Source organism: Pristis pectinata, chromosome 19 (genome assembly GCF_009764475.1).
Source record: "Pristis pectinata isolate sPriPec2 chromosome 19, sPriPec2.1.pri, whole genome shotgun sequence".
NCBI classification, from domain to species: Eukaryota; Metazoa; Chordata; class Chondrichthyes; order Rhinopristiformes; family Pristidae; genus Pristis; species Pristis pectinata.
In genome coordinates this window covers 36,279,023-36,295,682 of record NC_067423.1, presented here as the reverse complement: position 1 = coordinate 36,295,682, position 16,660 = coordinate 36,279,023, and the positions used below count along the sequence as shown (strand labels likewise).

At 42.1% G+C, this 16,660-nt stretch overlaps 1 protein-coding gene across 2 annotated transcripts in view; it reads right to left on the bottom strand.

The window, feature by feature from the left end:
• plekha5 (pleckstrin homology domain containing, family A member 5) overlaps positions 1-16,206 on the bottom strand; it is a 211,906-nt gene extending 195,700 nt beyond the window's left edge. For both annotated transcript variants that reach the window (XR_007957809.1, XM_052033631.1), the window contains exons 1-3: positions 15,979-16,206; positions 15,767-15,843; positions 14,952-15,009 (exon numbers count right to left, since the gene is read on the bottom strand). Coding sequence is in view for 1 of the 2 variants with exons in the window: in XM_052033631.1 (XP_051889591.1) it covers positions 14,952-15,009; positions 15,767-15,843; positions 15,979-16,064 (221 nt within the window). In the remaining variant the exon portion in view is untranslated. The remainder of the gene's footprint in view (positions 1-14,951; positions 15,010-15,766; positions 15,844-15,978) is intronic.
• Between the last annotated feature and the right edge of the window lie 454 nt (positions 16,207-16,660).

Below are 16,660 nucleotides of genomic sequence, written 5' to 3'. Positions count from 1 at the left end.
TGCACTGTGGCATGCAGAAAGCTGTTGCTTGCCCATGCCTGAAATTTAAAGGGAGGTCTTTATTCCCCCAAAAATTGCAGATGTAATTAATTTCAGTGTGGATGTTATACCTGGTCTTTACTGGAGATCTTGGAAAACAGTACGAGGACCAGAGTCAATGATAATTCAAGTATACTAGTTATATGCCCTGTCAAACTATTTAGGACGTGTGTTCCCATTAATTAACTTCCCGCTTTCTTTTCTACTTTTTATTTTTGCCTCCTTTCCTACTATCTTGTCAACAGACTCCCTTGTCCACTTGACAATTCATCGTAAGACCCCAGTTGCCAAGAGCCGGGAAGATTTCTGAATTTAAAGGAATTATACTCCGTTCTGATCTAACCTTGTATGCATAAACACTTCCGCACAAGGTTCACTAGACTGCTACCTCGTAAAAATCTGGACTTTTACCCTCCTCATTTAGGAGCCAATACTAACTTTCGCAATTGAGCATTGAACATGTATTGTTCTGAACTCCACAGCTTACAGATACGTTGACCTTACCGATACGTTGACCTTACCAATGTAATTGTGACAAACCTCAATGGCAGTTATTCATATTTGCGAGATTTTCCACATCTGATAAAAATGCCTGTGGCCCTTTCCACGTTATAAAAAATTTATTTATCGTTAAATTAATAGAAAACAGAAGGCAAAGTATAAAAAAAAGTCTTTCAAAGCTTTATGTGGTTTACCAAAAGGGCTCACATTACCCTCTTCAGGTTAAAATTAGGTCACAAATAACCACACGACCAAAAAGATTAGTCCTGGAAGATCAATAAAAGAAAATACATGCCACTCTCCCAAGTACTTTGTCCTTAATAATGCATGAATTTCAATCTTCCAAGTTTTGGTCAATAAAAAACAGGAAGTATAACCATTTCAAGTAAAGGGTCAAGAAAGAAATCTAGTCAAATTTTCAGAGAAGATATGCATGTGGTGCAACATTGGGAAAGAGAAAACAAAGCAGGTTTTAAGCTTGTGTAGTCAGGAATTGTAAAATATGAAACCAACAATAATATTCTTGTCTATATTATCTTTCATATTGTATTTGAGAATATGGAATTCTAACTTTCGTCCCAGAAAGTGTGTTGTGCACAAAGCCTTATGGATAAGAGGTCCTAACAGGTGGTGGGTGCTGATTCATACTAAGATGTATCTTACGATAAAATGCCAGCGATTCCATGGAACTGCAATCAAGTTTAGCATTCCCATGCAAAAGCAGAAATGCTGAAGTTACAGGCCACTCTTTGCCAGTGATTACCCAATTGCACTCCAATGCCAGACTCTTCATTGAGTCCTGTTGTAAAGTTCAAACCAACAATAGTCTTGAATCAACACCAGGTTTGTGCTGGTGCAAGAAGAGTGACTCAATTTATTTCATGGAGAGCCACACCTGCAAGGGACGATGATTCAAACCAATTTACTTTGAGCTTTTGTTAAGCTTTGGTAAAATGCTTTCAATTATTTAAATGCTTAGTCCTTTAGTTTTGGTCAATGTTTAATAATTTTTAAAATCAAATTGAAAATTAGTTTTTAAATCATAACTGAATATCAGATATATTCAATACTTTTGAAAACTGACAGTCAGTGAAGCAGGGGGCATAGCTCAGTTGGCTCAGGCTTTTTACTCAGCTGTTTCATAAGTAGAGCTTACGCAGGACCAACTACCACATAGGACCTTGCCACTTAGGACCGAGGCTGCTTAAGAGTGCAAATCGCTAATGGGAGATTCAATAAAGGCAAATTTGTACACCAGGTACTTAGTGGCTAACGGGTCACTGTCAACATCTAATTCTGGCCATGGAATTTTTTTCAAAGAAAGTATGACTGCTTCAGTTATACTCTACAAATTATTTTGAATGTTATAGGCTTCACGAGTCCCTTGGACCTTTACTTGGCTGTTTGAAGGATTGGAGACTATTTCTCATTTTTTGTCTCTTCCACATGAATGACAAGAGCCTTTGATGGGACAGATTTGATTAGGATGTTTCTCTTTTGATTGCCTTTTGTGTGTTCTCATGGGGAAAGTGAAAATTCTACAAAATATTTCAGAAAAAGCAGGTCCTTCCCTTATGAAATAACACTCAAGATACAAACCATGTCACCAGGATTCAGATATATAGCCTTAGCAATGGGTTCTTAGTACAGTTGGAATCCAAGTGGGACTGGTCCCTTCACAACTCCCTGGCCCACTCATCTGTTTCCACCAACCACTCGCCCTTCCTTATGGCACTTTCCCTTGCAACCACACACAATGCAACACTTGTCCTTTCACCTCTTCCCTTCCCACCATCCAGAGACCCAAACAGTCTTTCCAGGTGAAGCAGTGAGTCATTTGCACTTCTTCCAATCTCGTGTACTGAATTCAGTGTTCACAACATGGTCTTCTCTACATTGGAGAAGGCAAACATACTGGGTGACTGCGTGGCAGGGCACCTACATTCAATCCACAGGGCCAACCTCTAGCCTGCTTGCCATTTAATTCTCCATCCCATTCTGATTGATTGGTTTGTCTCCCCCTGCGCTGTTATAGGAACAGCATCTCGTCTTCCATCTGGGTTCAATATCAAATTCCACACCTTCAGATAACTTGATTCCTCTGGCTGTATTAGTCATCAATCTGAGATGTTAGCTCACCTTGTTTATTTTTATTTCCTTTTACCACCTTCTGGAAATGGAGGACATGCCCAGCCTGACCTGCTGAGCACATCTTCCTGCTCTGCATTTCACAACTCCAACATTCCTTTGTCCACGTTCTCACTGCCCCCATTCACTTTTTGACCAGATAACCTTGTTTACTGCTTATATCCACAGGAACCCTGGTTCTACCCTCTTGAAGACATCCTCCATCTCTCACCCTCCCTGCAGCTTAACGGGCATCGTTTCTCTCCTCAATTCTGAGGAATAATTCTGCTTCTCTTCCCACAGATGTGGTCTGACAAGCTGAGTATTTCCAGTATTTTCTGTTTTCATTCTGAGTACAGCATCTACAGCAATGAGGTGGAAAGCAAATAAAACTGCAGATGCTGGAATCTGAAACAATAATGAAAATGCTGGAGGAAACTCAGCCAGTCCAGCAGTGTCTATGGAAAAAGAAACTAGTCAATATCTTAGTTCGAAGATCTGATGAAGGGTCTTCAACCCAAAACCTTAACTGGTTTCCCTTTCCACAGATGCTGCTTGACTGGCAGAGTTCTTCCAGTATTTCTGTTTTTGTTACAGAATTGAGCTGTCATGGTTTAAAGCAAAAATCTGGGTTTCCAAATTCAGGAAAAATAAAACAGAATGAAGGCAACCTACAGTGATAAAGGACAGCCTTTCTGAGGAATAAATCCTGATTTGTAAACACTGAGGATTTAAACTTTATGTCAGTTGATGAAGAGATCATCAGATCCCATCTTAAACCAATTTCATTTTGGAATTCCTGTTTCGTAAAGTTGATTGCATTTTCTGCAGTGCGAAACCTCTATAAGACCCTTACTAACACAGTTGTCTCAGAAGAAACCAATTTACTGAACACTTAGATGCTGTGATGGATTTTTCTTATGCCAGCGTAGTTCAATTTTCTTTTTAGCTTGCTCTCAATATTTTATTCCAGTGAAAATCTTCAATGCTCCTGCACTGTTTCCACCTCACCTCCCTCAGCTCCCCCAAACTGAAAATACCCAGTGATAACTCCTTTCAATCAAAAGCAGCAGTACTGCAATACAGGTTGCAATGAAAAAAATCATACCCAGTGTTCACAACAAGAATCAAGACCTGGCCTGTTAATGACCCAGCAGCAAGTCGTGAGAATAGAATGGGAAACTCCAAATGCGGCCAACACTGTTCCGAGAAAGGCAACCTCAATTGGATACATCAAGTGAGTCTGCGGCTGCACATCATCAATAAACTACAAAGCTACAAACCTTCACCTGCTCTTCTATCCGCGAGCGACAAGGCAAATGCTCCAAAAAACAAAGAGAGAAAAAAAGCATTAGGTGAACAATTTCCCTAAGAAGGGAAAAGAATTACTTCTGGGAAAGGTCCACAAATAGAAAAATTAAGAATTTCACCATGATAGTTTGCATTCCCACAGTGGCTGTGGACTCTTTGTAAAGTTTGACACACATAACAAAGTCCTAGTTTCAAAGCCAAAAACTGCATTAAAAGATAATCCTTTGCTTACAATTTTGCTATTCTGCGTCAAGTGACTCACCAGCAAATTCTTCAATGCCTTTCCATCACTTCCAAGCCAAGAACCAGAACAGCAATTAAATATTCTTCGTTTGCCTGGATGGATGCAGGTGCAACAGCATTCAGTTAAATAAGAGTGATGGTACCTACGTTTATGAAACTTCTCCAACCTAGCGGAACTTTCCATTGTTTACTTCATTCAAACTACCCACTTGGCCCTCATCTCTAAATCTTGTCCCAGGCTGTCTCCCTAATCCTCTGACAACTTTTTCTCTTTCAAGCATCGAACATTCCAATTAAAATTCTTGCTCTCTGCTGTAAATCAAAATCATGCCAAATTTCCAGATGAGCTGATTTTTTGGGCTGTAGACTTAAATATCGTAGTGGACTCTTAGCCAACCCCAGTGCGTTCATTTGAAAAGACACTACCTGTATCTTAACTCTCACTAAATTTCATTCACCAATTATACCAGAACTTCCTTACCTTCACCAGCTTCTAATGCATCAACACCTAAATTTTGACATGATTCTTGTTTTCAATTACATGGAATCCCCTAATCTCTCTCTGCAAAGTTGTGCAGTCTTAAGCTTTCAAGATTTCTTTGATCTTCAGATGCTCTTCTGCACTCTGTTCATTTTAAATGCTCCACCACTGGCAACCAAGTTTTCAGCTGGCTTGGCCCCCAATTCCTTCTGAAAATCTCTATACCTTTCACTCCTCCTTCAAGAAGCTGTTTGAAATCTCCCTCTTGGGCCAAGCTTTTGGTCATTTACCTCGATACTGCATGTTTTTTTGTTTGATAACATTTTTATTTAGCAGCCAGTGCATTTCACTGCATTCGAGCTTCCATATCGTTAATGTTATTTTCCACAAAGAAAAATGAACCAACTTTGTACCAAATACAAAAACAATGTTTTGAAAACAAATTCAACTATTTCCCAACAATTTTTGACCAATAGTAAATACAGTGTGACATTTATAATTTCCATTCTCATGACTGTGTGGCACGAATTGGTCAGACTTAGCCAATGAATTTATAATCCATCATAAAGCAGTGATATGAATCAATAATTTTGAAAATTTTGGTTGCCTTACACACACTTTATCCAATTCACCATCAAAAATCCATTTGATTCACTTTCATATTTTTCAGGGAAGGAAATCTGCTGTACTTACCCAGTCTGAACAATATATGAATCCAGATCCATCAATCTGGCTGACCCTTCATTGCAAGCTCATGTCAGGGACAACTTATGCATGGACAATAAACACCAGCACTGCCAGCTGTATCCACATCCCATGAATAACTGACCAGATTCCAGATCTCACGCAAAACATTTTTTTTTATATACATAATTCTGATCGTATTCATTTACTTCTCACAAGAAGCACTGTTACTTATCCTCATTCATTCCTTCCTAAATCCAGCTTGCTATCCAGCATGTCTTTCTGGCTAGCTGATATACAAAAGAACAGTACAGCACAGCACAGTACGGGCCCTTCAGCCCACTATGTAGCGCCAAACTATATGTACAACTCCTCCATGATCAATCTAACCCTTCCCTCCTGCACAACCCATAACCCTCCATTTTTCTTACTTCCATGGGCCTATTTAAGAGCCTTTTAAATGTTCCTATTGTATAGAGCCTCTACAACCATCCCCGGCTGTGTGTTCCAGGCACCCACCACACTCTGTGTAAAAAACCTACCTCTGACTTCTCCCCTGAACATTCCTTAAACGGATGTCCTCTGGTATTGGCCATTACTGCCTGGGGAATAGGTGCTGGCTATCCACTCAATCTATACCCCTCTTAATCTTATACACCTCTATAAAGTTGTCTCTCATCCTGTGTTAATCCAAAGAGCAGAGCCCTAGCTCACTCAACCTTTCCTCATGAGACATATTCTCTAATCCAGGCAGCATCCTGGTAAATCTCCTCTGCACCCTCTCTAAAGCTTCCACATCCTTCCTATAATGAGGTGACCAGAACTGAACACAATCCTCCAAGTGTGGTCTAACCAGAATTTTATAGAGCTGCAACATTACCTCGCGGCTCTTGAACTCAATACCCCGACTAATGAAGGCCAACATATCATACGCCTCCTTAACCACCCTACCAACTTGCACGGCAACTTTGAGGGATCGATGGACTTGGATCCCAAGATCCCTCTGTTCCTGCACTTGTACGCCACCTTCATGTTCGTTCTTCTAAAGTATATCACTTCACACTTTCCTGGATTGAACCCATCTGCCACTTCTCCACCCAGTCTATAACCTGTTGTAACCTACGACAACCTTCTACACTATCCACAACCCCACCAACCTTCAGGTCATTCACAAACTTACTAACCCATTCCTCCACTTCTTCATCCAAGCCATTTATAAAAATCACAAAGATTAGGGGTCCCAGAATCGATCCTTGCAGAACACCACTAGTCACCGACCTCCATGCAGAATATTCTCCATCTACTACCACTCTGACTTCTGTGGGCAAGCCAATTCTGAATCCACGCAGCCAAGTCTCCATGGATCCCATGCCTCATGACTTTCTTGATGAGCCTACCATGGGGAATCTTGTCAAACGCCTTACTAAAGTCCACATACAACACATTCACCGCTCTACCTTCATCAATTTGTTTTGTCACCTCCTCGAAAAACTCAATTAGTTTGTGAGGCACGACCTGCCCCTCACAAAGCCACGTCGACTATCCCTAATAAGACTATGCTTCACCAAATATTTAATATAGTAAACTGTTTTCTTTTTTGACAATCCAACAGGTCATCACAAGAGTGACTATTTTGGCTTCTTTTTCCCCCTCAGTAAAGAAACAACCCATTTATGTTCCTGAAACTTCCAAATGACACAAAAATTTTGCAAGGCCAATTGATAAAAATGTAACTGGCCATAATCGAAGGTCTGCCCTGGTACTACTAACTGGCAATAGCAACAAAATTCTTCAAACGTATCATTCTTCCCTCAGCCATTCCAGCATCTCAGGTTATTTCCCGTTTTGTTTCCCATTTTAGAGCAAGGTGTCATTTTTTGACAAACAAAATCTCCAATTTTTTATTTGTTAGATATTTAAGCAAAGAGTTACCAAGTTCTAGTGCTCTTCACTCATTTGAAAACTTCACCTTCCTCGAACCTTATCATGCCTTTTAGAAGTTTAGTTGTTTATTACCGACCCAGAGTCTTCCCCCCCTCCCCAGATATCTACCTTTTAGTCTTTCAATTTCTGCTATCTCACACGGTGATAGCAATTTCCACTTAACTGTCCTCAAAGCCATTAGAAACCTCCATAAAAACTCTTATGTCCATATGCACAGCCTCAACTGCACAACTCCCACCCTATCTCTTAACCTTGCCAAATCATGAATATGCTGGAGACGCGAGAGACTACAGGTGCTGGAATCTGGAGTAATTCAGTGGGTCAGGCAGCATTTATGGAGGGAAATGGACAGCTGATGTTTCATGTTGAAGGGTCTCAACCTGAAATGTCAACTGTCCATTTCCTTTCATAGATGCTGCCTGACCTGCTGAGCTCTTCCAGCATTTTGTGTGTTGCTTCATCAAAATGTTGCCTGGCAATTCATATTTTTTCTATTTGCAAGTCTCTCCACTCAGGTTTATTTCTGTGCACAGTGACAACTAGGTAGCAATTTACTTCCAATGACTGTGACAATGGTGCATTAATTTTTTTTTAAAAACTTCCTCAAACACACTACAGCTCAACAATGTTAAACCACAGCACCTTGCAATATTCATCCTTCCTTGTCCAACCTCAGTGAAAATGTTTGTTCTGCTCTGGCCAATGTATCTCCAGCAATGGTTTCTATTTACCCACAATCCCCAATGATACCATCAGCTCCAAAGTCCTTCTAATAAAGAATGTCACTTGGTAAATAAAAAAAGTATTTAGTCTGGTCGAAAAACACAGCCTAGATAGGGGCATAACTTTAAAACTAGTTCAGCCACTCAGGGGTGATGCCATGTAACAGTTCTTCACTCAAAGAACAGTAGAAATCAATATTTTGATCCCCTTAAGTTACTGAGGCTATATCAAAAGTAAATTTCATTACTGGCATTGATACAAATTGTATTAAACAGAAAATTACGACAAATTTGGACTTCTTTCTACAACCAAATTAAGTGAAGTTACACTTAATAATCTGGAGAAAAAAAGACTGCACAGTTGGTACAAGAATATTACGTTCGCCTCAGATACAAAGTCAATTCCCTTGTTAAAGAGTGAATAAAAACAATTGTTTTTTGTTTGGATACTTGAAAGCAAAAGGAACACAGTCCTGTTTTGCAAAACTTTATTTGCACCGTGCAATCCACTTATAGGAGACCTTTCCATGACTTTGGGACATCCCATAGCATTTTTTATGATCAACCACTGTTGTGATGTGACAATCAATATGCACATGGGTTGGTCCTATAAACGGTAATGAAATTGTGATTGATTGTCTATTTTTGAGAAAAGTACTGACCAGGGCATCAGGAAAATTCCCATTTTTCAATAGTACTATGAGATCTTTCACACTACTTGTGAGAGTCTTGATATAATGTCTCACTGAAATTTCACCTTTTTGACATATCAGAATTCCCTCAACTTTCTGAAGTGCAAGCCTAGGTCTTTGTGGTCAGGTTTCTGGATAAGAACTTGAAAACTATAAAAGCAGAAGGCCACAGTTGTCAGCTAGCCAGGTACATACTCAAACCAAACTGTTCACTCAATAAAGATTACTGTCCCTGTATTGTAATTTGAGAGAATTACACTGTATACGGATTGTTCAACAGCCAGAATGACATACATGGAACCAACTGTTATGGAGCACACAATTGTCAAATAGCCTCAACACTGGTCTGTGTGAATTCCAGAATCTTTATTTACTTGCAGTTTTCTGTAGAGGGCAGTAACAGCAATTTTAAAATTTATGGAGTACAGATATTTCCCAAAGATTTACGAATTACCTCGATTTTTTAACAATGTTTACACACTGAGAACAATAAGCACCTTGAAGTGATTACAAGGCAGTCTAACTGAGAGATTCAAGTGATACCCCAAATCATTATCCTAAATCACTTCATTATGGCAAAATGAAATGCAGGATTGAGTTACTATATTTTAATGACTTCCAGTAAGGACAGGAGCTACTAAATATTCCAACCTACTATTATATGAGGGTGCTGCGTTACAGCATGGTGTACTCTGACATCCTTGCTTCAACGCAAGAACCACCTTACTATAATTCACTGTAAAATTGTATCAGTAGTACCATAGAAGATCCAGTCATTCATTCATTTATTGCGCGAGGAACTTTTAATGAGGACAAACTGACTGCCATACTTTCCACATAACAGTAACATTAACCTATTGTGCCACAGTGGTATTTTTAACATCAGGAGAACATCACAGATGCTTAACAAATGGAAATCCAATTTTTTTTTAATAGAATACTTGCATTGAAAAACAAATGATTGTAATTTTTTTTGGTTATTCATTCATTGGACGCAAACATCAGTTGCTCAGCCAGCATTTAACACCCACTGTAGGTTCCCCTGAATTTCATGGTTTCCTTGACATTTCAGAGGGCAATTAATAATCAATAACATGGATGGATCTGAAGTCACACAAAGATACGGCTGGTAACTTCCTTCCCCAAAGAACAAGAATACAAGGAAATAGCAGGAGCAGGAGTATGCCACCTAGCCTCTCAAGCCTGCCCCACCATTCAATATGATCTTTGCTGACCTGCTCCAGGCCTCGTCTCCTCTTCTGTGCCAGTTGCCCTTAGCCTTCAATCCCTGTTCTTTCAAAATGTATCTACCTCTTCTTTAAATACCGCAAGTATCTAGCCTCCATAACTCACTGGGTTAAAGAATTCCAGAGATTCACCACCCTCTGCAAGAAGTTGTTCACCTCAGTTTTAAATATCCAACCCCTTATATTGTAACATCAGAAAATAAAAAGGAGTTTTACAACCTTCTGGTAGTTTGTTGATCATCATTACTGATACAAGCAGATTATTCCAAACGTATTCATTTATTTGCATTTAAGTTCCCTAGCTACCAAACTTGGATCTCCAGGTCACCTCTCCAGTAACTTAACACCATCCTTCAAAGTTCTATCAATACTTCATGAAATTGTTTGTGACCTATTGTGAAAGTCTGGGGTCAGTGCATTGATTAAACAAACAAGCTACAGATACTAATGAGCAAAAGTTCAGCAACACTAGAAAATGTAGTATTCTACACCTTTTGTCTTTTATTCAAATCTAAAACATCACATTACACACCCATATAAATAATCAAGAGCAATGTATTTTGAGGGTACAGCAAATCAAAAATATGATTGTTTTCTATCATGGTATATCACAAAGGCCAAAGGCACTTGCTGTTCAATACGCTGACAGCTTCCCCCAAAGTTTTCGCAGGCTTTTGAGCAGAGGCTTGTTCTAATCTGGCATCTGATCCAATATGGCATCCTCTACAGGGGATCTGTGGAGCTGCAAACAGTACAAAAAAATTGAAACTTTCAGCCATATTTAAGTGTCACCAGGACATGTGGTCTAAACCAGGAAGTACGATCCAGGATTTATAAATAAAATTTAAATCATGGACAGTGAGCAAAATGATGATTGTGAAAGAAATATTAGATTAAGAAGAAAGTGATTTTTTTTATAATTCTGACAGAATCAGATCTAACTATAACACTTTCTCAGGGACAGACAAGTTATTTAACAGTATTAATGCCTGATCATATCACTGAAAATTCATACATCTGCCCTATTTTTATTCTGCCATGCTTAACGGATAATTATAACACATTCACGATTTTGCTGGGTCTATCAGGAAGAAAATGTTACAGAGCAATGAAGAGGAAAAGATTACTCAGACTATTATTTCCAGATTTCCGCATTTAACCACACATAGGTGTACTTTAGAAATTGCTGTCTAATTTAGTGCATTATTGCTGTTAGACCAGATAGCCTTACCCTTATTCTCAGTGCAAAATGTGGGTCAAATGAGGCAAGATGTTATTTGATAGAAACAACACTCAGAATGGACTTTATTTACCACATCAAAACCTTTTATTGTTTGTTACTAAATCTAAGCTAATGTATGCTGCAACTGTAGGTACTGGAAAATCAAATGTAGGTATTCTGCTGCAAAACACAATGCAATTATTCAGAATACCTGTATGCAATTCAAGGTCCCAACAACTTCAGGCCTTTAAAAACTCTGCAATAACAAACAGCACTCAGCAAATTTCTTTTTGCTCCTAACCAAACACTCCCCACATACTTGTTCACCAGAAATTTTCCAACATTTCTTCAACCTACCCACTTGATCAAGGCAACATAAGAAACAGAAGCCAAGGAGGGTATGCAGCTCCTTGCACCTCCTCCAGTAAACAAGCCCAGGACTGATCTTTTACCACAGCTCCACTTTCCTACACCAACCAAATATTCATCCGTCTTAAACATACTCAGCATCGAAGCTTCCAAAGATTTCTTTGGTAAAGAACTCCAAAGATTCACCAACATTTGGGAGCAGAAATTTATTCTAACCTCAATCCTGAATGCTGGCCTTTTATTTTAAGCCTGTTCTGGCAAACAATTCAGTGGGAACATCTTCCCTGTGACTACATTGTGAAGAAGAATTTAGTATGTTCCATTGAGAGCACTCCTCATTCTCTCTAAGCAGACAGGGCCTATGCTTTAATCCCTTCTCCCAGTATATTCCCTCTACTGCAAGAATATCCTTCGTTACATAGGAAGACTGCAAACAATATTTCATGAGAAATCTCACTGAGACCCTATATAATTTCAGTTAGAAGTCATGGCTCCCATACTTAAAAATAAAGGCTGAGATATTATTTGCTTTCCAAATTGCTTACTGTATCTGCATGTTAATTTTTTTTTAAAAATCGACAACCAGGTCCCTCTGAACAACAATATCACTTAATCTCTCACTATTTAAAAAAGTACTCTGCTTTTCTTTTCTGAAAAAGGAAATGGAGGACCATGCAGTTTTCAACATTAAATTCCATCTATTCTGTGCTCTCATGGTCAATTAGCCTGTCTCTAATCTCCTGAAGCCTCTCGCATCCTCTCCACAACCCATACTCTCATATATCATCAACAGCTTTAGATTCATTACATTTGGTCCCTTCATCGAAATGATTGATTTTGTTTGTCAAAAGCTGGAGCCCCAGCACCGAACCCCATGGCACCCCATCAGTAATCAGAGTCTCCCAACCCGAAAAAGATCCATTTGTTCATATGTAATTCTCTTCACAATCTGACCCTTCGCATCACCCAATGAAAATACTCTACATCTCAGCTTAAATCCTCTAAAATTTTTCTCCTCATCTCATCCTCCAGCCCATTCAAATTGACAAAATCAGTCAGATAACATTAAGTGTGGAAGCTTCAGTTCTCCAAATACATCTGTTATTTCACAAACCTCCCATCAACTGCTAACTAGCAGTTCCAAAAGAGTAAATGAAATTGCAAACAAATCATCTGATACATTTCCTGATGAAAAGAATTACATTCCAAGCTTTCAATACTATTTCTCCTCTTCTCCATTTCATAAATTGAAACGTAATAAAGCTCTAACCCTTTTAACCAATAACTAACCAATAATCACTGTAGTTTAACATATTTTGGAAGTAGTGATACTTTAACTTCCACATGAAGCCACTCTGCTGTACAAGCAGCACATTAATTACATACACGTACAGAATGCATAAGTAAGATCAGTGTTGTGAAAATTATTCACAGTAAATCTCAGCAATATCCAGAACAACGACAACATCATAATGCAGAGATTTCTACCCTTCAAATGTGGCTTCACCTTGATTATTGTTCATTGTGAATGGGTTCAACTTCATCATATATTATCAACATGTCAAATCTGTACTGCTTCTCTAACTGGGAACTGACAACCTCCCATCAACAAAGGAACACAAGCACTGCGTCCAAAGAAATAAGTCCACCAAAGGAGTGTACTTTCATGAAAATCAAAAACTGCAGATGCAGGAAATCTAAAATAAAAACAGAAAATGCTGTCAACACTCAGCAGGTCAGAGAAACAGGGATAACGTTTCAGGTCAAAGGCACTTTGTCAGAACTGACAAAGGGTCTTCGCCTTGATTTGTTAACTCTGTTTCTCCTTCCACAGATGCTGCCTGACCTGCTGAATGTTTCCAGCACTTTGTGTATACTTTCATACTTAGATATAACCATTTCAGCACCACAACCACAGTCAATTTCTGCAGTATGTTCTGAAGCACATTTCATCTACCCCCACTCATAGCAGCACTAATTGATGAAAAAGCAATTTTAAACTGTTACACTTAACAGCTTATGATTCAAGCAATATCACTGCTAATGCCACAACATGCTGAGTCCAGTAATGCAACAACAAAAAGAAACACAAAATTTCAAGTATATTATGGAAACTTTTGCCAAGGACGAAATATGTTCAACCTCCAAAACCAAAGCCTTCACGGACTAAAAAGAAACACTGATGCCAGGCACATTTCTTTCCGAATTTTAATACAGAATAAAATAATGAGAGTTTTAAGTAGTTCTAGAATTACGGCGAACTTTCCGTTGCACATTTTCCCACTCTCTCACTACTGTCTTCTGTTCGCCAATCCGGCGATAGTGTTCAAAAGTGGTCATAGACGTGGTTGAGAGAAGATAAACATTATCCATGCACAAACAGGAGGAACAGCACCTCATTTTCCGTCTTGGAACCTTGTAGCCTAACCGCATGAATATTCTCCCACTTCAGGTAATCGCCACCCCCACCTTGCTTCTTCTCTTCTTCCCTTTCCTAGCCTCTTTTTCTCTACTTTTTCCCCCTCTCTCTCCTTATCTTTGACCCATCCCCTGGTGGATCAGATCTGCTCTCCTCTCCTCCCCTCCCCCCAACATCTGCCTATCACTATCTCTTACCTACATCTACCTATCACCACGGTGCCCACCCCGCCTCCCCTCTTCTGTCCACCTATCACCGCTCTGCTTTTCCCTCCTACGTATTGGGCTTCCCCTTTTCCTATCTTCAGTCCTGAATAGAAATGTTGACCGACTGCATTTCTCCACGGATGCTGCCTGCCCTGCTGAGGTCCTCCAGCATCATCGTGCTTTTCATCTGGATTCCAGAATCTGCAGTCCTTTGTTTCTCAAATGTTATCACATTCTGATTTTAAGCAAGGTGCATTTCTTTTAAATTACAGTTCGATGCATAACCAAGATGACATCAGCTTTTGTTGTGAGCACTTTTCCTTCAGCACATTGATTCAAACTACAGTAATTTGATTCCAATAAAATGAAGGAGGAAATAAGGATAAAACTTTTCTCTGCGTCCTGCCATTAGGATAACCGAATTTGACACGTCATCGTTTGTAAACAAACGAGCAGAAACCTCGCCGAGAGTAACGACCCACTGCATTTTTAAATTTCGGATGACGTTCAAACGTAAAATTTTAATCAGAGCGTTGCTGGAACCTATGTCGAAATCTACTGGCGCGACACACCCACCCCAGGCAAAATGTGAAATCCACGTTGAGCAACTTTAATTCGAATTTAAAACAAATTGGCATTCGCTGCCAACCAGCACTTGGGACACAGCGCCGCACACGTACATGAGTTAGTAATCAGAGAGAGTACGAATCCACTCAATGCAGTGTGAACCTTGGATTTACTCACTTAATGTAATATCTCGCCCCTTCGAAGGTGTATCCTTCTTCCCAGCCGGTTGGTAGATCTGTCCGGAATACAGGAAGCCTTAGCAACTCAAACAATGAGCATCCCAAACAGCCCCTTCCCCACCACTCACTCCGACTGGGGCACGGAGCTGCAGCGTGGTGAAGGACTGCACGGACACATGGTGTTCCGGCAGTCTGCTGAGCCGAGGACAGTCACCAACATAACGCGCGCCGAGAACTCAGGACAGGCCAGGGCTCTGGGCAGCACCCCAAAGCCAAGGCAACCCAGCACCCCCACCCGTTCCCCAGCATTTCACAGAGAAGGAGCACGCACACACAGATACACACCACTACCTGGTGCGCGGAAGGTGCAATCACCCAGTATTCATTCCCACCCACACTCAGGGAGTTCCTGTCCAGTGTCCCACCCCATCCCGAGGGTCAGTACCCGCAAACTCTGTACCACACCCACCCAGGGGTGCCCGATCAGGACCCACACTCCCACCCACACCCAGAGGTCCCCGGTCAGGACCCACACACCCACCCAGGGGTCCCCGGTCAGGACCCACACACCCACCCACACCCAGGGGTCCCCGGTCAGGACCCACACACCCACCCAGGGGTCCCCGATCAGGACCCACACTCCCACCCACACCCAGGGGTCCCCGATCAGGACCCACACTCCCACCCACACCCAGGGGTCCCCGATCAGGACCAGCCCAGCACTTCGGGCTCCCTGCTTTCCCACCCCCACCGCGGTCCCGGCCGGGAATAGAGGAGGGTGTCGGTGTCGGGGCCGGGACGGCCTCTCCGTACCTGCCGTCTTGCGGTGGCCGCTGATGACGGCCTCGCCCGTCGCTGGATGCAGCCAGGTTGTTCGCTGGGCTTCCTCACTGGGGGGGGGGGGGGGGGGAAGAAACACACACACATATATATATATATAAACACTGCGGGTCAATGGCTGGCTTCCCGTCCCCTCCCGTTCCGTCCCGTCCCGTCCATCCCCCTCCCCGCCGCTCCGCACTCACTCGATGAAGAAGACGCGCCCGTCCCGGGTAACACCGTGGGACCAGGACTCGGGCAGCCGGAGCCACTCGGACTTGCAGTCCGCCATATCTGGAGCCGGGGAGGTCCCTGCGCGCTCCCGACGCCCGTGACTCCTCCCCGCCGCGCCCGCGCGTGGTGTGCGCGCTCCGGCGGACGGCGCGCGCCCCCGGACAGGTAACGACCGTTGCGCGCGAGCGTCGCCCGGCCGGGCGCCGGAGGGGAAGGGGGAGATCGAGGTCGGAGGAAGGAACGTGCTCGCTCACATGCTTGCGTGAGCTCGCGACCGCCGGTGCGTTGCCGGGACAACGATGGGCTGCGCCGACCCCGGGCACCCTCTTTTGCCCCCAGCTCTGGCCAGGACACTCTCCTCTTGCAGGTAACCCCCTCCCACATAGGTAATCCCCTGCTCAACTGTGCCCCCAGCTCTGGCCGGGGCACCCTCCTCTGCAGGTAACCCCCAGCTCTGGGTGGACCCCCCCCCCCTTCCCACAACTAACCCCCTGCCCACTGTGCCCTCAGCTCTGGGCGGACACCCCTCCCACAAGTAGCCCCATGTCCAACTGTGCCCCCATCTCCTGCTAGGACACCCTCCTCTGCAAGTAACCCCCAGTTCTGGGCAGACACCCCTCCTACAAGTAACCCCTGCCCAACTGTTGCCCTCAG